General features: G+C 66.6%; 1 protein-coding gene across 2 annotated transcripts in view; it reads right to left on the bottom strand.

The window, feature by feature from the left end:
• The window catches only part of KIF1A (kinesin family member 1A), a 69,053-nt gene that overhangs the window by 31,551 nt on the left and 16,300 nt on the right, over nt 1-21,202 (bottom strand). The window contains exons 11-25 of one of the 2 annotated variants that reach the window (XM_022568171.3): nt 20,403-20,481; nt 19,612-19,754; nt 17,908-18,041; nt 16,934-17,013; nt 16,614-16,689; nt 14,287-14,366; nt 13,901-14,007; nt 12,924-13,007; nt 11,038-11,218; nt 10,883-10,955; nt 10,610-10,703; nt 9,752-9,900; nt 9,279-9,457; nt 7,411-7,548; nt 6,465-6,704 (exon numbers count right to left, since the gene is read on the bottom strand). In XM_022568171.3, the coding sequence (XP_022423879.1) occupies nt 6,465-6,704; nt 7,411-7,548; nt 9,279-9,457; nt 9,752-9,900; nt 10,610-10,703; nt 10,883-10,955; nt 11,038-11,218; nt 12,924-13,007; nt 13,901-14,007; nt 14,287-14,366; nt 16,614-16,689; nt 16,934-17,013; nt 17,908-18,041; nt 19,612-19,754; nt 20,403-20,481 (1,837 nt within the window). The remainder of the gene's footprint in view (nt 1-6,464; nt 6,705-7,410; nt 7,549-9,278; nt 9,458-9,751; nt 9,901-10,609; nt 10,704-10,882; nt 10,956-11,037; nt 11,219-12,923; nt 13,008-13,900; nt 14,008-14,286; nt 14,367-16,613; nt 16,690-16,933; nt 17,014-17,907; nt 18,042-19,611; nt 19,755-20,402; nt 20,482-21,202) is intronic. The other variant, XM_022568169.3, reaches the window with a different exon arrangement.

Genomic DNA, 21,202 nt, shown 5'->3' with positions numbered 1-21,202 from the left:
TGTGACAGGCGGCAGCGGCTGCACGGCCCGGGCTCACGACACAACACTGCAAAGCAGAGCGAAGCGGGCAGCCAGGGCGGCAAGCAGCAGGGCGGGCGGGCAGGCGGGGCACTGCGCTGGGCGGGGGGGAGGGGTCCTCGGCCGCAGAGGAGACGGGAGGAGGCGCAGGGACGGGGGGCACGGGCGCCGGCGGGAGCAGAGGCTGTGGTGAGGGGGTGGGCCGGGGCGAAGCCCGCGACCTGAGCAGAGAGCAGCCGAGGAGGGAGGTTTCAGCCTGCTTCAAGGAGGAGGACCTGGGACCCGCCTCGCTGACCTACGACCCTCACGCTGGTGCTGATGTCTCCCCCGCCCCTGTCTCCCCACCCGTTTCCCAGTGGCCCCTGACGCTTGCTCACGGACCCCACGACGGAATACGCCTCACGATTCCCTCTGAGCCCCTCCAGGAACACGGCGGGTGGGAGCTCCATGATGTCAGTAAAGCCAGGGCACGCCCCCCTCACCGGGGCCCAGGGGTCCAGCTGAGCCCTGAGGGACACCCCAGAAACCGTGGCACTGCCTGGCACGGCCCCACCAGCTCCCAGGGTGCCCAGAGCCCCCCCTCTCCTGTGCAGCTCAGCTGTGCACCCAGCTAGTGCCAGCACAGGCGGGACAGAGGCCACATCACCCCGGCGGTGCCCCTCTCCCTGAGCCGGCCAACGAGTGGGAGTCACACGGGCAGCCAGGAGGACAGGGGGGGTCCCTGGAAGAGCCTTGCTGCCTCGCCGGGTGGGCGGGCTGCTGTGAGCACAGCTCCTCACCATTCGGGGCACCCTCCTTTCGGGGGTCACCCTTGCCCCCCACCCTGCTCTGCCCTCCCCTCCAGCCCAGAGGAGCAGACCTCGGCAGCCCTGAGCTCGCTGGGCTGGGGGTCCGGGGTGGTGGTCCCGGGGGAGGGGCACGGCTTGGGCAGGATTTGGACAGAAGAGGGTGGGAGGCGCTGGGGAGGAAGTGCAGAAGGAGGGGTGAGGGAGGCCCAGGGCCACGGCCAGGGATGGGGGAAGGTGGGAACAGAGGTGAGAGCAGCAGGGAGGACAGTGGAGGGGAGGTGGGAGTCTGCTGGCCAGGTGGGCGCTGGCCCCTGGTGCATGACCAGTGGGGGGGGGGCGGAGCTGGGAGGACAGGAGGAGAGGCGTGTCATCCCAGGCACCCTGCCCCTCGCCCAGGCTGAGCCACTGATATCGCCCCACACTGAGAGCTCCAGGGTCCCCACTCTGGACCACCTGTGGTGAGAGGCACGGGGAGGGGCTCTTCCCCAGGGGCCCTGATTCCAGGCCCTGGTGTCCCCTCTCAGGTGGGCTCCGTGTCTTCCCGCCACCCTCCCCCCGCAGGAGGTCGGAAATCTGAGCACCGTCCTGGCTTTTATCTCAGATCCATCAGTTCTACCTCAAAACTCTCTGAAATCCGCCACCCAGCCCATCACCCCTGGCCTCCCACCCGCTTCCTTCACGGCCTCCACAGCCGCCAGAGGGGACTTGAGGCGCGACCAGACCCGCACCTGCCGTGGCCCCCAAGCTCTTTGCATCCAAGAGGCACCTGAGCCCCTGCGGCAGCCCCACCCGCCCCGCTCAGCCCCGCTCTGGCCCCCAGCGCCCATCTCCCTGCTCCTGCCACTGCCCCCAGCGGCTCCCATCTCCGCGTCCAGGCCGCCTTGTGCGCGGCTCTCCCTGTCTGTCTGAATTCACTCGTGGCCCATCTCTGTTGACTGCTTTTCGCTTTCTGGGCACCCACAGGCCAAGGCAGGCCCCCGTCAGGGGAGGGTGTGCTGCCTCCTGGGCCGCCCTCCTGGGGCTAGAAGAAGCCCCTCTTCCCCAGCACAGTGCCCCTTCCTTCCACGAGCTCTTCGGGGTCACGGTGTAGACAGATGGTGGAGGCACCTCTGCCCATCGCGGGGTTGGTGGGGGCCTGGGGCTCCATTGCCCCGACCACCCACTAAGGCGAGCCCCGGCCCTGGTCCCAAGAGGACATTGAGGCCACAGCAGCAGAGGGCGCCAGCGGGCAGGGGACGGCCGGGGTGGGCTGCTGGCCTCATCCAGCACCCACCTCGGGACGGGACGGTGGTGGCCTTCCCTCACCGGACACCCGGGCTCCTGGCCAAGGGCCTTTGATTGACATTGGGAGTGGGAGGGGAGCTACCATGAAACGATCAAAGTCATGAGGTCCAGAAGGGGAAACGGAGGGGGCCCAGGACTCAGGCTATGGGAGGAGGTGCAGACCCTGCTCTGCCCCTGCGCCCGGAGGCCTGTCCCCCGGGTTGGGACACCGCCCAGCCACCCCACCCTGCCTGAGAGAGCTTAGGGAACTGGGTAGGACAGCCCCAAGCTGCAGGGCCAAGTCAGCACCCACCCTCCAGCAGGTGGAGGGCCTCTTCCCCAGGGCAGGACCCCTTCCCCGGGGCACTGCCCGCTGCAGAAAGCCGGGTGTCGGGAGGCTCCCAGGAGCCCCAGGCACAGCCGGAGGGAGGGGCCGCGGCCTGCCCACTCCACCCGCAGCCTGCAGGGAACCCACAGGAGGACCCTCAGGGAAGGCGGGGACACCTCTGGCTGTGGGCCAGGCACAGGGGTGCTTAATCTTCACAGCTCCCCCGAGGGAGAGTTGAAGGGCGTCCAGGGCCACCTGGCCGGGAGGGGAAGCCAGGCGCAGGGCCGCCTCAAAGCCCCCGGCCCGCCCAGGGCTGCCTTCCTGAAAGGGCCAGGGGGCAATTCCACAGGGACTTCAAGCTCCCAGAAGGCCACTTACAGAACCCTGGAGGCGACCCAGGACCGCCCCTGAGGGACAGTAACGGAGGGGCAGGAGGCTACCCCTCCCCCTTTTTGAGTCCGCAAAGGCCAGGCCAAAGGGAGTCTGGGGCACTGCACAGAGAAGTAAACTGAGGCAGGCGCCGGACGCAGCCCAGGTCATAGGCGAAGGCCATGGCAGGCGGGCCCCCTCCTGGCTCCCCCCCAGGGCCTCACTGCTCCACAAACCTACCATGGTCTCCCAGGGGGCGCTTTCTACCACGTGGCCCACCCGTGGGCACAGACGCCAGGGTCCCACACATCAGAGGGGGCTGCGCCCCTCGTGTCCTGAGGCTCAAACAATCCCATTGGCAGCCCACGAGACTGAAAACTCCAGTGAAGAAACCATATGTGCCTGTCCCTCCGAGCTCACGGGGGCGGCACTGGAGCCCCCAGGACCCCGGGCGGCAGGTGCGCCCGCGTCTCCTCCGTTCATATCCCAACACGGAGACCAGGGCCCCCTCACCAATGGCACATCTTAGTTGGATTGGCTGCGTCTTTCTTTCTTGGGGGCACAAATACGGTGCCGGAGAGCTAAGACGCCGCACTAGAGCTGGTGAAATATGCCATTCCTGCCCCATTTCACAGGTGAAGAGACGGAGGCTCAAGGACATTAAGGAAGTTGCTGGCAGCAGAGCCCCAGCTGGCATGAGACCCCACAGGCTGGCTCCTGTGCAGCTCCCAACCGTGCGGACACCACACTCCCCCCCAACCGGCTTAATTAATGCAGCTCATTAACTAAGTAAATCTAGCCTTTCTTGATCTTTCAGGATTTCCTCGTGTCAGAGAGGAAAGGAAGCCCAGATACTTCTGGCATTGAAAAACGGCAGGGCCGGGGGCCTCGAGGGACCCCTTGGCTGGAGGTTAGGGTTTTACAATGAAAAAGACGCCTGGAATTCACGGCCACACTCACTCCCTCTGAACTTCATTACCCGGCTGTGGGACGGCCTGCTCTCACGCTCACTGGGGTGCCCAGGTGGGTTCGCATGCAAATCCAGCTGCGGCTCTGGGGTCGGTGCTCCCAGAGGCAGAGAAAGGAGCCACACTGGATACTCTCTCCTTCCTGCTGCCCCGGTCCCCGTCTGACTGGTGACAGTGACGGGTGCACTCATCCACAAGGGACCTCTGGGGGGCCCAGCAGCCACGGCCCCTGCTGGCAGCACCAGCCTCGAGGGTAGGGGGCGGGGGCTGGAAGACCCCAGGCCCACCCCGCCTGGCAGCCCCAGAACTTGAGGGGATGGGGCCACGGTGCAGAGGCTGGGCCTCCCCCTCACTGCCCACCAGGTGCCAGAAACAACCTGACGTCAGCACCCGCCACCCTGGGCCAGAACAACCCAGCCCTGTCCAGAGGACCCTGTCGGCCACGGCGCACCTACCCGCACACGGGGTGGCTCGGAGCCTCGCGGGGGACGATTCGGGCTGAGCGGCTCGGCACGCAGAGCGCACCCAGCTGGGAGCTGAGGGCCCAGCCTTGCCAGCCCAGACGGCACAGAGCGGACACGGCGGGTCAGTGCTTTCCCACCCAGTCTTGAACACGTCCCTTGGGCGGTCGCCAGTCCTCCTTCCCCGGGACCCTCCATCCCAGACAGTCACCCCCTCGCCTTCCTCTCTCTGCAGCCCACCCACCTTCTGAAAGCCACGGTCTGAGCAGGGAGGATCATGGGGGAAAACGGAGCCCCCAGGCCCACTTCCTCCACCTGGGTTGGCCCATCTCACCTCCCAGTTCACTGGTACCCAGACCACCAGAGGGAGACCCCCCCCGGGGGGCTGACCCTGGACTTGGGTGAGGAGCCCCGGGTCAGGACGGGGGAGGCCCCTGCCGGGGGCCCTGTTCACAGAGGTGAGGGCACCTTGAAGCAGGCTGAGACCCGCCGGAGAGAGAGGAGGTGGCAGAGCCGGGGCTGAGTGTGGGGCAGCGCTAACCACGAGATTGGTGAGGTGCAGACGCATGCTGGGGCCCGGGAAGCCTGTCCGAAGGGAGACAAGAGTGGGCGCCCCCATTTCACTTAAGCCTTGGAGAGAGAGCCAGCGGCTACCAGAGGGAGAAAAGGAAACCAAGGACGGGGTCCTTCTCAGGGCCTGGGCCTGCACAGCTGCTGCGCGGGAAAAGCCAATTCTTGCCAAACCAAAAAGATCAGGACGTTTCCAGATGAACCCCTCGCAGACGGCCACCGTGGGGAGCTGGCCTCTCACTCGTGGCTTTGGTTTGGCTTGGTGGTTTTGTCACATCCCAGATCCACAGAGGGGGGAATGTCGGAAGGACCCAGCTCTTTCTGGCTGAGACTGCGAGAGCCCACCCCCGTTTCTCCCGGTGTCCTCGCCCCCGTGTGCCCCGACCCCACGCCTGCCTGGCACCCGGCCACCCTGGCCCTAGCGGCCGGGCTTCCTGAGAGGCCTGCGTGCAGCTGGCCCTGGGGCCGCACCTCCCCCTCGGGCTCAGCAGAGCAGGAACCCAGCCGGGGCATCTCGGAGAGAGCCACGCGGTTTTGTCCAGTGGGCCAGCATCTCACACTCAGGGAAGAGTAATCAGAATAAATCCATGACGCGCCAGCTGAGAACCTGCTTCTTTCCAGGAGGAACCAGTGGGCCCTTCACTGCACCACCCGCACCCAAGGGCTCCCAGTGCAAACCCCGCTATCTGGGGACCAGCCTCGGCCTTCAGCTTTCAGTACTGGTGCTGCAAGGTCAAGACTTCCAAACACTTCCATCAGTCTAGCCCAAGGAAGCAATCTGAAACTCCTAAAGAGTGTGCTGTTAAAGCTATCTTACACCTTTGCGTATACGTAAATTCAGTTTTCATGAGCTGAATTTCCTACTACTACAGCTAGGTTTCTAGGCCCTTCCTTCACCTTCCTGCTTGCATTCCATTCCATGGTCATAGACATAAGGATGGACTGGGTACGCCCAACCTGCCTGCAGGGTGGGGGGCCCCCGCTCCCCCCCGAACTTGGCCTCTCTCCTCTGTCCAGGAAACTGAATCATGGGCTCCTCTGCAAAGGGCACTTTCCCATGAGGGCACGCGGCCACCAGCACCATCTCCGGCACTGGGGGTCAGGAGGGACAGGACGCCCTCACATTTAGACAGAGACTGGCTCAGAGAGAGGCCGGGCTGCCCGGGACCCAGGGCCTCAGAAGGAGGCCCTTCCACTGCCCGGGCACCTGCCCTTCCTTCCCTGCTCCCCGGCACGGCCGGCTCCAGCTTCTGCTCCTCTCCCCACAGAGAGGGTAGGGGCACTGGGAGCAGACCAGGACCCTCCATCTCTTTTGGAAAACAGTGGAGGGAGGGAAAGCCACGCTGGCCAGTGCAGGGCGGCGGGGCGGGGGGGGGGCGCAAAGATGCATGGCTCCACCTTTCTGAATGCCCCCGCGGGCCCTGAACGGGCAGGGGCGTTGCTCTTCCCGAGTCCCGGAGGCCTCTCTGCGGAAACAGGCCCACCAGTGAGGAGCCCGTGCCCCGGGGCACCCTGCCCTCCTCCATCACTGGGGCCCCTCCAGGAAGGCCAGGAACCCCCGCGCCCCCTCACGCCCTGTCCTGGGGAGGCCCCGCTCGCCGGGGGCCGCGCCCTGACGGCGGTCAAATCGTGCCCGCAGCAGTGCTCCTGTGCAAAAGAGCTGGTTCCTTCCCAGCATGCTGTCCTCGACCTCACCAACCTTCCTACTACACTGAACAGGGGGGGCCGGTCGTAAAACGGGTCCCGGCCGTCGCACGGCATGCGCTCCGGAAAGACGTCGTCCTCCAGGTCCTCCTCCTCCCCCACGCTCTGCTCCTCAGCAGGCTCGGCAGCGTCGGAGTCGGGGCTCGAGGAGGCGGGGGAGGGGGTGAGAGCAGCCATGCGCTCGCTCATGCATGTGTTGAGAAGAGGGTAGCTGTTGCAGCCAGAGATGACTGAACTGGGGTTAGTACGACAAGACAGAGAGAAGTTAACGCCAGCTCCTCGGGGGCGGACGGGGCGGGGTAGGGGCTTCCGAGGAGAACCCAAACCAAACACACAGACCGTCGAGGATGCTGCCTCGACAGGCAAGAGAGCCAAAGTGCCCGGTCCCCAGGCGTGGGAAGACACCGCACGGGGGGGGGGGGGTCAGTGTAAAGCTCCGGAAGGTTCCGGAGGGCACCGGCAGGTATGGTCCCGACCAGGTGTGGCTGAGGCCGGTGAGGGCCTCGGGAGCCTGGCCGCACTGAGGCCCCAGGAACCTTGCCCCGTGGGGGGCAGGGGCCGGGTGCAGCCCCCGGACCAGGAGACTGGGGACGTTAGGCGTGGACTCTGAGCTCTGGGAGGACACAGCTCCGCCTCCCGCTCACACCCCACCTGAAAGCCTGACCAAGCCTCACATTCACACACACGGACAGGTGTCACCTGACGGCCATGGTCCCGGAGCGGGGGTGGGTGGCGATGCTGAGACCCCGCTCCCTGGCCAGGGCCCACCGATGTGTGGAGAGGACTGGCCAGGGGGCTCAGACCAGGAAGGACCAGGGCCGGGGAGTCGGGATGGAGAAAGGTATCTGGCCGGCCCACTCCTCGTGTCAGGGCCAGGGCCCAACCCCACGCTGCCCCCCACCTTCTCTCAATCTCTCAGCCCGGGGGGAGGAGGCGCCTACCTGCCCACGAGCCGGAACCAGGGGAAGCGGTCGTAGAAGGGGTCTCCACCAGTCACCACGTTGTCACAGTCCTCGATGACGCTGGAGGGCACCTCGGCCGCCCGGTCGTACATCTCCCGCATCAGGTCCAGCCGCTGCCTGCAGGGCAGAGGTCAGCGTGGGCCCCGGTGGAGCATCCTGGGGTCTCAGGCCCAGCACGGCTCAGGCCACAGCATCCTGCTCAGGGTCACCCACGGCTCAAGCTGGTTTGACAGGAGGACCCTCTGGGGTCCTCAGAGTCAGCCGACCGTGGCCAAGGGGCTTGCAGTTCGCTCACGCTCCTGCCTTGCCTGCTCAGGGTGGTTGAACACGTTCCTCTCGGCCCCCGTGATGGCCGCGGCACGTCAGCCGGGTGGGGTCGGGGACCAGCCCCACTCAGGACGGGGAGTCGGGGCACGGAGCCCCGGAAGTTCGTGGGGCAACGGGCAAATTGTGAGAAGACACAGGAAACAAGGCGTTTTAGCAGCTATCCCCCGGAAAACCGGCAGGTGGTGGGAGAGACGCAGACGTCTCCCTCAGGGTCTCAGGCGCAACAGGAGGGACGTGGGCTGGTGGGGGACGTCCGCCCTCCAAGAGCAGACGGCAGCCCAGGAGGACGGGGCAGAGGCAGGCACGTGTCTGTGAATGCGCGTGGGTCAGTGCGTGTGCCGGGGGCGGGGACCTCATAAGAAGGGAAAGCGTCTGCGTGTGAGGGTGTGTGAGCGGAATGGAGCGCGTATAAACGTGTCTGCGTGCGTCAGCGCGTCGTGACCACGTTTTCCGTTCTCTGCATCTCATGATGTTTCCACATCTCTGGGGGCCACATCACTTCCCCCCAACAGTGAACAGCCTGTGGGTGAGCCCACCTCCACACAAGCCACCACCCGCCCCTTAGCCGACTTGCACGCCAGCCGGCTCCCCAGCCCTAAATCACCCGGGCACAGCCCAGGCCCGAAGCCCGCAGGCGTTATGCTGACCAGCCAGTCCTCACTGTTCACCCTGCCCTGCTTTGCCCATGAAAACCTCGCAGAGGCCGTGGCAAGGCCCTCCTCTCCCTCCTTGGCCCCCGGACGGCCCTGTGCCCACGCGCCTCTCATTTCTAGGGGCACTTGAGCAACATTAAAATTGTCTTCAGTGGCAAAGAGCCGTCCTGTCACCTTCACCCAGGAAGAGCCAGGCGCACGTCACGGTGAGCGTGCGGGACCTGAGGTAGAGCCGTAGGGCAGACACCTCCCAGGACACCTGGCCGACCTCCCTGGGGCCCCCACCCGGCCCTCCTCCACCCCCCCCCCCAGGTGGAGGAGCCCCCAGCTTCCTGCAGCGCCTCACCCGCCCCTTCCTCCAAACTGTGCCACTGCTCTGGTCGAGGAGAACATGGATTCTATAACGAGGCTGGATCCTACTTACATTTTTTCTTCTGATTTTAAAAGAAATCGAAACAGGAGAGACCGCTGCCTGGACACATGCGCCCCTTGCATCCCACGCCCGCTTCTGTCTCAGCGGCCTCGGCCCAGGCCCGGGGAGCCTTGCATCCCGCGTCCACCTGTCTCAGCGGCCTCGGCCCAGGCCCGGGGAGCCTCGCATCCCACGCCCACCTCTGTCTGTTTCAGTGGCCTCGGCCCAGGCCCGGGGAGCCTCGCATCCCACGCCCACCTCTGTCTGTTTCAGTGGCCTCAGCCCAGGCCCGGGGAGCCTTGCATCCCACGCCCGCCTCTGTCTGTCTCAGCGGCCTCGGCGCAGGCCCGGGGAGCCTTGCATCCCACGCCCACCTCTGTCTGTTTCAGTGGCCTCGGCCCAGGCCCGGGGAGCAGCCCCGCCCCACTGCCCACCGCATGGCCCACCCGCTGCACCTGAGCTTCTCCAGCGTCCAGTAGTGGGTGGCCCCGTTCTTCTGGTCCTGGACCTCCACGGCCACGATGGTTCGGGGGAAGGGGCGAGTCTCTCGGTCTTTGGCGGCCTCTGGGGGCAGCAGGTCAGGCGGCAGTGGGGAGTACAGCGTGTCCGTAAGGAGGACAAACTGGAACTGGACCTGTGACCGGTGAGGAGGACGCCCGTCAGCCCCGGGGAGGGTGGAGCCCGGCCCTGGAAGGGCCTCCTTCCCGCTGCCTGTCCCTCAACCGTCCTCGGAACCTTCCCGCCGACTCCACCTGGAGAGGAGGCTCCACCTGCCCACCGGCCTGCCTACGCGTCCCGCTCTGTCAGTCTGGGCACCCCCCCCGGGAGGCGGCGCAGCCTGGCACCGAGGCCCGGCGGGAAGCAGGGCGGGTGACGCCCGCCCTCCGAGGCACAGACAGCAGGGGCAGGTGCAGCGGCAGGGGCCCACCTTCTTCTTGAGCTCGACGCTGATGGCGTTGGCCTCCTTGAGGAAGATGGCGTTGCCCCACAGCAGGTCCCGCAGGGACGTGAACTGGTACCACTTCCACTTCCGGAAGGCCCACAGCGCCAGTTCACACTCCCTCTCCGTCCACTGGACTGCGGGGAGAGGCGCACGGGGTCATCACGGGGCTGGGCGCTCGGTGCGCGGGTCCCCAGTTGCACACTAACACCCTGCCTCAGGGGACGACCCTCGTGCCCCAAAGAGGCCGCCGGCTCCCCCAGCGTGAGCGCCAGGGTCCTGAGAGTCGGGCTGGAGCTCAGCAAGGGCCTGGGGGACAGCAGTGGGACGGGGGCAGGAGGGCAGACCGGGGCTTGTGCCACACACCCTCTCGGGTGGACGGGTCCAGCCGGGGGAGACCTGGTCACATCAGCACAAAGGTCCCGACCAGCTGACCGGAGGCCGAGCTGGACGTGAACACCCTGCCCTTCGGCCGCCCTTGGGCCCCCAGCGGCGAGAGGTCAGCCAGTGGGCCGCCCAAGCAAATGCTCCCAGAGCGGGTCCTGAGGTGTAGAGCAGAGACCTTGTCCCGGGAGGAGCACCAGCCTCCCTGGGGCAGGACAGGGGTGAGTGGACGCAGGGCACCCGCCTGGGAGCACCCACCCGCCCCGTCGTCCTCACGCTCCAGGCCGCCCCCGCCAGAACCAGCGGGTGGGTGCTGCTGCAGCCCAGCCCCCGCATCCTGCCTGCAGGCCGGGGACCCCAGGGCAAAGGTGCCAAGCAGCTGACCTGCAGGGAGCAGCCCGGGGCCGCCTCTTTCCTGAGTCCCCTCTGCAGCCCACCTCCACGCGGGACAGGGCCCCTCACCTTCATCCTCCGGCCCCTCCTCCTCCTCATTCACCTCCGGGTAGTACCGGGAGTCCATCTGCTTCTGCAAGGCCTCCAGCTTGCTCTCATAGTCCTGGCGCAGAAGCGAGGCTGGTGGCTCCACATGGAGACCAGCCCGTCGTCCCCAGCCCTCCCACCCGGGCCCGGGCCCAGGGCGCCCGGACGCAGCCCCAGCACAGCGGGCCTCCCCACTCTCCCTGGTTCCACCCCTCGGGCCCTCCTCTTTCGGCCTCGAGCGCCCGCCGCCCTCACCAGCCTCTGCTGCTCCAGGAGGTAGGTGGCCTCCTCGCGCTCCCGGCGGTACTGGTCCTCCAGCTCCTGCAGCCTGCGAGAGCGTGCGGGGGTGAGGGCGGGCGGGGCGACGGCGGGTGCGGGGGGCGCCCGGGCGGCAGCCCCTGGGGCCTCACCTCTGCTCCATCTCCTGCTTCATGTCGATGCCCTGCTTCTCCAGCAGCTCGCGCTGGGCGAAGGCCCAGTCCACGGGCTCGGCGGGCGTCTCCGCGCAGGGCGTGCGCTCACGCTCCTGCCTTGCCTGCTCAGGGTGGTTGAACCGGAACACGTGGCTCTTTCCCATGATGATGCGGTTTCCTGGGGGATGGAGGCGAGGCCAGAGTTGGTGGACATTTAGCCTCAGCTGGTCTCGGGGGTGAGAGTGGGGAGGAGGAGGGAAAGAGGACGAATGCAGCTGGGGCTGCATCCTAGCACCACCCCCCCCTGGGAGGGCCTCCAGCCGCCAGGAGCCGGCCCCCCCCGGGTCCTGTGCCCGGGGTCACCCTTGCCCCCGCCAGGGGGCCACCTCCCCCACCAGGACCTGAGCGGGCCTCCCCACTCTCCCCGGTTCCTCCCCTCGGCCCCTCCCCTTTCAGCAGCAGCGATGGTGGCAAAACACAACCTGGGGCTTCTCCACTGCCCCATCCCCTCCAGGGCCCCACGGGTGCCACCCCCCGGGGCCAGCCTGGCCTCCTGCTCCCGTGCCCTGGGTCTTGGCACTCCCCTACCCAGGCGCTGGGCTTGGCCCCCTCCTGCAGGGAGCTTCCCTTCCCATCTGTCCCACCGGCGGAAGCAGGGCAGGGGTCTGCGTGTTTCCGGGGCAGGGTCCACCCTGTCTGCAGGACCCTCCAGGGTGCACCTGTCCCACGAGGGCAGGGCCTGCTGTCTCTAGACAGTCCTGCCGGTGGGGCTCTCTTTGGCTGGCCTAGTTTCTCTCCAGCTTTTTCTCCAGGAACCTCGGCTCTGCCTTGCGGCCTGCAGAGCTGGTTCAGCCCCTCTCCCCACAGGAGAACCCGGGCCTGCAGGCTGGTCCTCCCCAGGCCTCCCTCAGCCCCTCCTCCAGCTCCCGAGCTCGGCTGCCCCTCCCAGCCCGGGCCCTGCCCCGAGCCCGCAAGCACCAGGCCCCATCCTGAAACAACAGGGGGGAGAAGGGAACTCTGGACCTGCCCTTGCCCAGCTCAACTGCCCCATCTCCCCACACTGGCGGCCAGGCGAGGACACCAGCCACTGGCGGCCAGGCGAGGCCCATGAACCCAGGACACATGGTGTGTCCCTCCCTCAAAGCATCCCTCGGGACCCCAAAGGCAGGACCCTGGGTCCTGGAAGCTAAAAACAAGGCCCTTCAGGGTGGCCGGAGAGGTCTGCATGTCAGGCTGCCAGGCGTCACCTTCTAGGCCTCCCATCCCCTCTGCACCCCCAGTTGGGGAAGGGGAGGGTCCCCCTCATTCTTAGCAAAAAGTCACCCCAGCCAAAGTTGACATGATGGTCAGTGCTGTGTGTCAGTTTGGCTGGGCTGGGGAGCCCAACGGTGCACCTACAATCACGTGACCTCGGGAAGGAAACCACCCACCGTTACGCAGGCGGGCCTCCCCCCACCGGGTGAAAGGCCTCAGGAGCTAAACTGAGGCTGCCCTGAGGAGAAAGTCCCGCCTGTGGATTTCAGACGTGCCTGCCCAGCCCTCACCACGTCCTGAGCCAATTCCATTAAATAAGTCTCTTGATAGGTGAACAGACAGATAGATAGACGACACACACATCTCCAGGTGTGTTTTAGAACACGAGGACACGAAGCCAGGGGGCCGGCGTCCGGAGGCCAGGGCAGCGCGCCAGCCCCACCGGGGCTCTCGGACAGGTGCCCCCCGCCCGGAATCCCGCCTCGGCGCCCCTGGAGCGGCCTTCTCCCCCCACCCGCCCCAGCCCGTGCGCTGCCCGGCTGGTGGGGGGCGGATTGGGGTGCCGCACGAGCAGGAGGGGCGTGCGCGCAGGGCGGGCAGCACGGGGGCCACCCCTGCCTCCACTGTACCTGACCGCAGGACACTGGGCTCCGTGACTTTCTTGCCATTGACGTAGGTGTCTGCCCCTTCACAGGGCTCCAGGGTCACCACGGCTATAGGACAGATGGGGGCACGGAGAGGACCGTGAGGGGCTGTCCTCCTGGCCGCATCCCCGTCTGAGCCCAGCAAGCCCCGCTCAGGGTCGGGAGCAGGGGGCTCGACCCATCTGGCCACCTGCCACCCAGGCGCGGCCCCCGCCAGGCCCCTCTCCTCCCCGTGGCACCTGGCTTGTGCCTCGAGAAGCTGGAGGGGCCTCTCAGCCCCTCACAGGTGAAGAAAGTGATGCCCAGTTGGGAGGCTCACGGGCCCAAGTCAGAGGCGGGGAGGCCGTGCTGGGTGACCGCCCCGCCCTGCAGGGTCTCCAGGTGGGATGGGAAACAGTGGCTCGCATGTCCCCAGGAGTCCCAGAGCCCCTCCTGGCTTTGTGCCCACCCACCGAGGGGACAGAGAGCTTTGGGGACGGAATTCTGGGAGAACCAACGTCCGCAGCACTGTTTAAGGCCACCCTGAAGTGGCCTGGTCACAGAGGGGGCTTTGGTCACTGGTCTGCATCCCAGAGGCTGTCCAGACGCCTGCCCTGATCTCGGGGGCTGAGGGCACTGGGACAGCCCAGCAGGTGCCTTCTCGAGAAGGAAGGGTCATGCCCAGAACTGGCAGTGGGGACAGAGGCCCAAGGGCAGGCCGGCCAGGGAGATGGACAGATGGCCGCTCCCAGCCCACGGGAAGGCGTGGCCTAAGAATAGCCGTCCCTTCGATCCAGGCTCAGTGCCCTCCTGCCCGTGAGCACCCCAACCAGCCCCCTGTGCAGGGACGGAGCTGCATGTCCCCAGCCCAGCCTTCAGAGCACCTTTTGGGGTGGGGCAGGGGGGCTCCCGGGACTGAGTGGGGAGCCAGGAGGGCCGACACCAGCAGCGCCGGGTAGGGGCGGGGCTGGGGGAGGCCATACCTTCACCGCCCCCTCGGGAGTCGCTCCGGAAGACGCAGTGCTTCTCCTTGATGAAGTGCCCGCTCAGGACTATGTCCTGCCGCTTCTCTGCGCCTTCCCGGCCCACTCTGTGTGTGTGGTGCGGTCGTCAGCGCCGGCTGGACCCAGGGCACCACGACGCCACCCACTGGCCCGCCTGGTCCCCCTGCAGCCCCCAGGATGCCCAGCTCTTACGGGAAATGCCTGGAGAGCACAAGTGGGGGTCCAGGGGACAGACCCCAAAGCGGCCTGGCCTGGGGGAGCCACACTGCCCAGAGGGGCCCACAGCACCCCTGCCAGCAGATGCCCGGGCTCAGCGACCCCTCAGTGGGGGAGCCCAGTCCTCCCCTCGCCCCGTCGATCCCCACCTGGTGATCCCATCCTTGATGTAGTAGAGAAGGCACTCGGACATGAGCGGGTCCTCATTCAGGTTGACGAGATGCGGCGTCTGTGGAGATAGAAGGGTCACCTCTCTTCGGGGGGCAGGGGGGGAGCCCGGCCCAGGCTGCCTGCTGCCCTCTCTCTCCCCAGGACCAGATTGCCACCCGTCCTAGGCCTGGCCTCTCGGGGGACACAGTATCCTCCCAGCCTGGCAGAGAGGAGAAGACTTTGATGGGGACCCCAGAGTCTTGGGAGGACAGCTGCCAGGTGGCACTTGGGGGGCTGGGCTTCAGGAGGGGCTGGGACCCCAGCTCTGAGCACGTGAGTGCCCAGGGAGTTCTTGGAGTCTGTGGTAGGCCCTTGGGTGTGCAGGGCAAGGCTGGGTCTCATGGGGCCTGGGCCTGGTCATCCATCCTAAAACGGGGCTGCAGGTCCCCATTCCAACCGGGGCAGCCAGGAGCTGAGGGCCCCGGGATTAGGACACTGGGCAGGGAGGGGTCGGGCCCTGGATGCCAGGGAGCAGAGAGGCTGTGAAAAAAGTCCCCCTGAGCCACCCAGGTCAGACGCCCACACCTGTCCTAACCACGGGTCTACCAAAGCATGACCCAAGGCCAAGGTGACCACTTCCCACAAGCTGCCCCATCTAAGCACTGCCCTTGGCTCCCCACCCCAGCCTGTGCCCAGGGCAGCCACTGCAGGCTCTGTCCACTGGGCCTTGGACCAGCACCCCCTCTCTTCACTTTCTCCATTGCTCTCGCCCGGGGTCTCTGGGCCCCGACACTTCCTGACCTCACACCCGGTCCCGGGCAAGGATCCTGCAACATGGCAGAGGCTGGAACAGCTTCCTGTCTGTTCCCCACCTGGCACCTTGGGGCAAGCTGCCCCCACCCTGAGCTACAAACCCCTCTAACACCCCTGCACAGGGTTGTGGACACCTGGTCATCAGACACAGGACATACCATCCACAGCGGCCCCTTCCCCTGAGCACAGAAAGCGTCCAGCCAGGAAGGGCCTGTGCTCCCTCCACGGGGCCGAGCGGGGGACCCAGCTGGCCCATGTGCTTCTCCAGAGTCCAGTGGGGACCCCACTGTCCGCCAGAGGAAGTGTCCCTGGTGGTCCCGAGGGCCGCCCTCCCACTCCTGGACAATGTCCAGACCCGGGGCCACCAGCAGATCCCTCTGCCACCAATGAAGCCAAAGGACTGCACAGCCAGTGTCCTGAGGGCACCTGTACCCCAGCTTCGCCTGCCCACCCCGGGGCACTGCACCCACGGACAACGCAACAGCTCAAGAGCAAAGCATTCCAAACGAAAACCAAAGGCCCATCTGACAGGCACTGAAGCAGGACCCCGCCAGGGCGCCACCTGCTCCCCGCCCTGCCGAGGGCCTCCCAGGCACCCCTCCTCCCTGCTTCTGGGCCGGAGTGCATGGGTGCAGGAGAAGCCTGAGGAGCCCGGCCCTGTCCCCAGGGAGCAGCCACCCTAGCGGATGTGCCCATCCTACCAGCACCCTGTGCTCCTTTTCCCTTGGGGCCCCAATGGCTCCGTGGGGGGCTCCACGTGCCGCCAGCTTCAGAGGCTGGCAAACAAAGAAACCCTTTGCTGGGGTGAAAAGTCAGCCAGGCACTTCCTCAGCAACAAGGCAGCAGAGGCAGGGCCTGCGGAGTCCTGTGCTAGCGTCAGAACAGACGCCACTGCCTTCCAGGCAGGCTTCTGCGCTTGAAGCTAAGCTCCTAACGGCTCTGAGGGTCTGGCAATCTTGGGGGTGGGGGCATGGGTGTGGGGGTCTGGGTCCTAGAATCACACAGAGACTTTTCCCCTGATGTTCATGCTTTGCCCCATCTGAGCTACTGAACAGGGGGTGGTGCTCTGCTCCATTTGAGGGCCGGGGCCATGGGCAAGCTGGGCCTGGGTGGGAGAAGAGGGGTCCCTGCTGGGACAGCCAGACCCTGCTTTAGCTAATCTCCAAGAGCGCAGCTGGCTCCCAGCTCGTGTCCAGCCAGGCCCTGCCCATGAGGGGTGCAGGCTCCTGGGGGTCCAGGCCCCACCTGTTTCAGGACCCCATCCACCCCTCAGGCAGCTAAGTGACCTCTCTGACGTCCTAAGGCCATAGGGACATCCCACCATGAGGAGGCAGGGTCTAGGCTCCACACAGGGAAGGGATGGCTGCGGGTGAGCCTGGCTGGGTGCCAGGAGCCACTCTGCCTGCTCCCAGGAGGACCCTGCTGACCTTCCAGGAGCCGACACCCTGCCAAGGGCCGCAGGTCCCCCAGCCCTGTCCACATCGGGGCAGCCCAGAGAATGGCTGGCTCCTACCTTTTTGGGAGAGAACACCCCCAGGGTGCCGCCGTCCTCCCTCATGGCCACGCCCATCTCGGCCAGCAGCGCTTCCCTGGGGGATAGAGCGGGGGTCAGCACCCGCACAACCTTTCATCTGGTCAGTGAGTTCAGGTGTCCACTTGAGGGACTGGTCCCCTGACTGGGGATCGGCTCAATGGGGCCATTGGTGACGGCAGGGGGCATGTCACTGGATGAGAGGGGACGGGTATGTCCTGCACTGGGCGCGGCCACCCCTGGGTACAGGAGCCGAGAGCTGAGCACAGGGCTGCTGCCGGCCCCCAGCCCGCACCGCCCACCTCTCCATCCGTATGGCTTCCGTCCGCCGCAGCTTCTCCTCCCAGGTCTCATTGAGCTCAGCGATGATCTTCTCCGTCTCCTGGGGAGCAGACAAAGCAGAGCGAGGTCAGTGCGGGGGGCAGGCAGTGGACAGAGGCCTGCGTGCCAGGCAAAGGGGAGACGAGTAGCCGGGCCTGCAGGGCCCAGCACCCCAATTCCCAGGTCCATCCAGGCTGCTCGAAGTCTGAAAGGTCAAGGTGAAGGGCTGAGGGCTAAGACATGCAAAGGACGCGTGTCTTTGCTGTGGACACACACAGAGAACAGAGAGAAAGGCAGAATAAACCCAGAGGGAGAAACAAACACGCAGGGAGACGCTGACACCGGTTTTGAGGCTCGGATGCCCCTGGACCACGGGTGAGACGGACGACACTTCCCACATCAGCACTGCCTCCCCGTTTCCTTCCCAGCCCCCACATTCCAGTGGGCCTCTGTACCCCAGGTCCATCCCGGGTGGACGCCTCCCACACCTCAGGTGGGCCCTACGCCCCAGGGTGGCCGCACAGCCCACCCCCTCATCAGCCCGGGTCTGGCGCCTGTGCCGTTGTCCCCTCCGTCTGGGCTCGCCGTCCGCCGCTCACACCCGGCACCTTGTACCCACTCGCTGAAGGAAGCCAGTAACCCTAACCCTAAACGCAGGCCGCCGTGGCCAGGCCGGGAGGGTGAAGACCATGCAGGAGCAGGTATAAGCACGGAAACCCGGGAGGGAGGGTGCAGAGGCCATAGGACCCCCGCCCCAATCAGCAGACGGGCCCCACGGTCCTGGACAGGGTGCACCGACCCCCTGGACGGGGTGCTTGGGGTCGGGGGCCGAGACTCACCCCGCGCCCCCCTGCATGGCTCACTTCGCCTCTGACCAAGCCCCTCCGCCTGCGACCATCCAAGAGGAGGGGTCTTGGCCTAGCGCCCACCAGGTCCGAGCCCGGCCCTGCCTCACCTTCAGCCTTTCTATGGCCTCTTCACTGCCTGGGGCAAACAAGATGCGCTCGTGCAGGCTGGACACAGAGGCGGCACGGCTGGACAGGGCCGAGAGCGAGGACGACGGGCTCACACCCACCAGGGCGTTGGTCACTGTGGAGAGATTGTCAGGGACTGCACTCAGCTCCACCCCGCCACGGTTACAGTTACTGTTCTCAAGGTCGGACACGTCTACGGGAGGAAGCGGGGCAGACAGACGGGAGGAGAGAAAAGAAAGACTAAGTTGGGAAAAAGCAAGAGGCAGGTGAAGAGAAGGTAGCAAGCAGGGACCAGGAGCTGGGCACCCGCACGAGCACATGCAATGCTGCCCCTGCCACGGTGCGGCTGCGCCACCAGGTCCCTCGGCATCCCTGCCCAGGGCCTCTGCTCCCCCCGCACACATGCCGAGCCTGCGGGCCACCGGCGTCCCTGCCCTCCTGACCCCCTGCCGACCGCCCTTTGCTGCCACTGCCCAGCGGCCGCCCTGCACCCAGGCCCTGACTCCCATCCTCATCCTCTCTGCCCCCCGCGCCGCCACCCACCAGCCCGCCACGCACCCCGAGCGGCCTGGCCGAGCCGTGGACTGTGGGACCTCCGAGGGAGCCCACGCTCCTCCACCCCAAGAAGCTGCTCTGGGCACCCCCCCCCGCTCCCCGAGGCCCGGGAGTTGGGGCTGCCGCAGCCCCTGGGGCGGGAGGCGCCCAGGCCCCTCCTGGCAGAAGCAGACACACAGCAGAGCAGCGGCAGACGTAGGACAGCACGGGCACTGGGGAAACTGAGGGCGCCCTGTGGCCCCTGGGGTGGGGAGGCCCCAGCACGTGCCCCTGCCCGGGGAGCCGGGCCCACAGCCGGCAGGAGACGCAGGCTGGGAGGACCTGGCCGCATTCACACTCCTGGCGTTTCCAGGGGAAGGGGCCTCGGGGTGGGTGGGGTCAGAGGGGGGCCGGAGCCAGGAGTCGGGGATGGGCCCGGCCCTGTGAGCTGTCCCAGCCTCTGTGCTGACATTCAGGCCTCTATGAGCACAGCGGGCAGAGAGCCTGACCTCAGCCGCACTCAGCCTGAGGAGGCCTTGGCTGCCCCGCGCCTCCCGGTTGCCTCAATTTCCCAGCAGACGCGAGGGTGAACCAGGATCACGGCTCGCAGGGTGCCGTGAGAGAGAGGGCTCAGGTCCCCCAGCCCCCAGGGGGGGAAGGCCAAGGAGGGGTGGGTGCGCCCCGCCCCCCCACCGTGCTGCCCTAGGCCCCGCGGGGCTGGGCCGAAGCAGGGATGCGCAGAGAGCAGCGGAGGGGATACACACATTTGGGTCCTCCGGGCACAGTGTTGGCTAAGGGGGGGAGGCGAGGGGGAGAGACAGAAACAGAAGAACAGGTTTGTCTCCAGAGGGCGCCGTCGCAGGCCGGGCATCAGGTAGGGTGGAGGTGGTCTTCAGCGGGACGGGGGGACAACCCCGGCACCGCGGCCGGCCGCTGTGGCTTCCGGGGAGACCGTCACTGGCCTGCTTGGGCCAGCGGCAAACCCAAACCAGGCCCAGTCCAGAACCCCGGCCCCCCACCCAGCGGTGGCTCCGCCTGGAGCCGGGAGCAGAGCCTGGGCCTCGGGCCAGAGGGGCCGCGAGGGCAGCGGGACCTGCCCCAGCCCCACAGCCCCGCTGCCCTGCCCAGGACGGGTGGGCACAGACACTCACTGTCGGCGATGTCACCGAGACCCTGGGCGTACAGCAGGTCCCGCAGCCGCGTCACCTCATCCTTCAGCTCGCGGATCAGCTTGTTGTTGGGGTCCTCGTTGATGACGGCGTTACAGCGGATCTGCTTGGCCCGGTCCGCGTACCTGGGCGGCAGAGGGGGGCTGGGGGCTGTGCTGCACGGCGGCCAAGGGCACCCGGAGCCCCGCCTGCGCCCAACTGCAGGGGCATCTCCGACAGGGAGTCACCAGGGCCACTGACCTACAGGGGGGCTTGCCACTTGGGGAAACCGAGGCCCCGGGAGGGGAAGGGACGGGGTGGAAATTTCTCCGCAAGGCGAGGCCTCCGCATTTGGACTTGTGGTCCCAGGTGGATGGTGCGAATCTAACCTGCACTCCAGCCCTTCGCGGTGGCAGCCAAGAGGCCAGAGCGCCAAGCCAGGCCGCCAAGCTGCTTCCCGCAGCCCGGGACGGCCCCTGGCCAGAGGGACCTTCAGATGTGCCTGCCCCCCCGTGGCTCGTTAAAAACCCCGGTGGCTCTGTGGACCATGGGTGGGGGCGAACCGCTCAGCCCGCAAGCCCAGCTCTCCTGGTCAGATGGCAGGGCCCTGAGGCACTCGAGGCCACACGCGGTGGGAAATGGAATGGGGCCCGAGAAGCGCCAGGCGCCCTGCCAGCCATTTGGAGCCTCAAGAATTCCAGGTGAGCCGGCCCTGCAAGGAGGCACCTGGAGGATCCACTCCCGCCCAAGCCGGCTGGTGGGGGACAGGGAGGGTCCACGCCCCGCGGACACACCTCAGGGTACTCAGCGTCTCATCGTAGTTGATGTCTGCGGGGCTCAGCGCCGCCACCATCGCTGTCCGCGAGTTCCCACCTGTGGGAGGAGAGCAGGTGGTCCCAGAGGAGGGTCAGCCCCACTGCTGCGCCCCCTGCCCTCCCCCCGCACAGGTGTAGCTGGGAGGTGAGCAGACAGCAGGCGGCCGGCCTCCCTCACCGCGCCAGGCACCTTGCTCACTTTTCGTCTACATAAAACCATGCTTTTCTGACATTTGGGGTCACATTACAACCAACAGGCCTCCCCCTCCCCATAATAAAGAGAAAAGTTGTGGAGAGTTTTATGGCGTTTACTATAAGAACTGTTTCTGCTCCATAAACGTTTCGCTTTTATCCTTCTTATTTGGAATATGTTTCTTAATGTTTCATGTCGGATTCCCAACTCGGGTCACACGGATCCCGGCATCAGGAAACGCACGGACCCACAGGGACCTGTGTCCCGGGGACCACATCCCCAGGGTGTGGCCTCCAGCAGACTGCGAGGCGATGCCGCGAAGGGCTCGGGGTGCCATGCTGTGAAGGGCCTCCCCACCCACCCTGGGGCGGGACCTGGGTGTGGCCCTGGGGGAGAGGCCTCCGTCCAGGCCGCGTCTCAGGTGAAGGGACACTCATTCCTGTGACTCTCGCGTCCTCTCTTGGGGGGTCCACCTGCCCCCGGGGTCTCCCATCTGCCCTCTCTTCCACCGGGAGGCCGGACACTGCACCCGACGCTGGCCCGAGCCGTGGACCAGCTAGGCTGGCTCTGGGGTGCAGGGTCAGCC

This window comes from Delphinapterus leucas, chromosome 8 (genome assembly GCF_059928025.1).
Source record: "Delphinapterus leucas isolate spDelLeu-1000000601 "Yukka" chromosome 8, BTC_Dleu_Yukka2, whole genome shotgun sequence".
In the NCBI taxonomy this organism is placed as follows: Eukaryota; Metazoa; Chordata; class Mammalia; order Artiodactyla; family Monodontidae; genus Delphinapterus; species Delphinapterus leucas.
The sequence above is the reverse complement of the archived record's forward strand: the minus strand, read 5'-3'. Positions and strand labels throughout refer to the sequence as shown.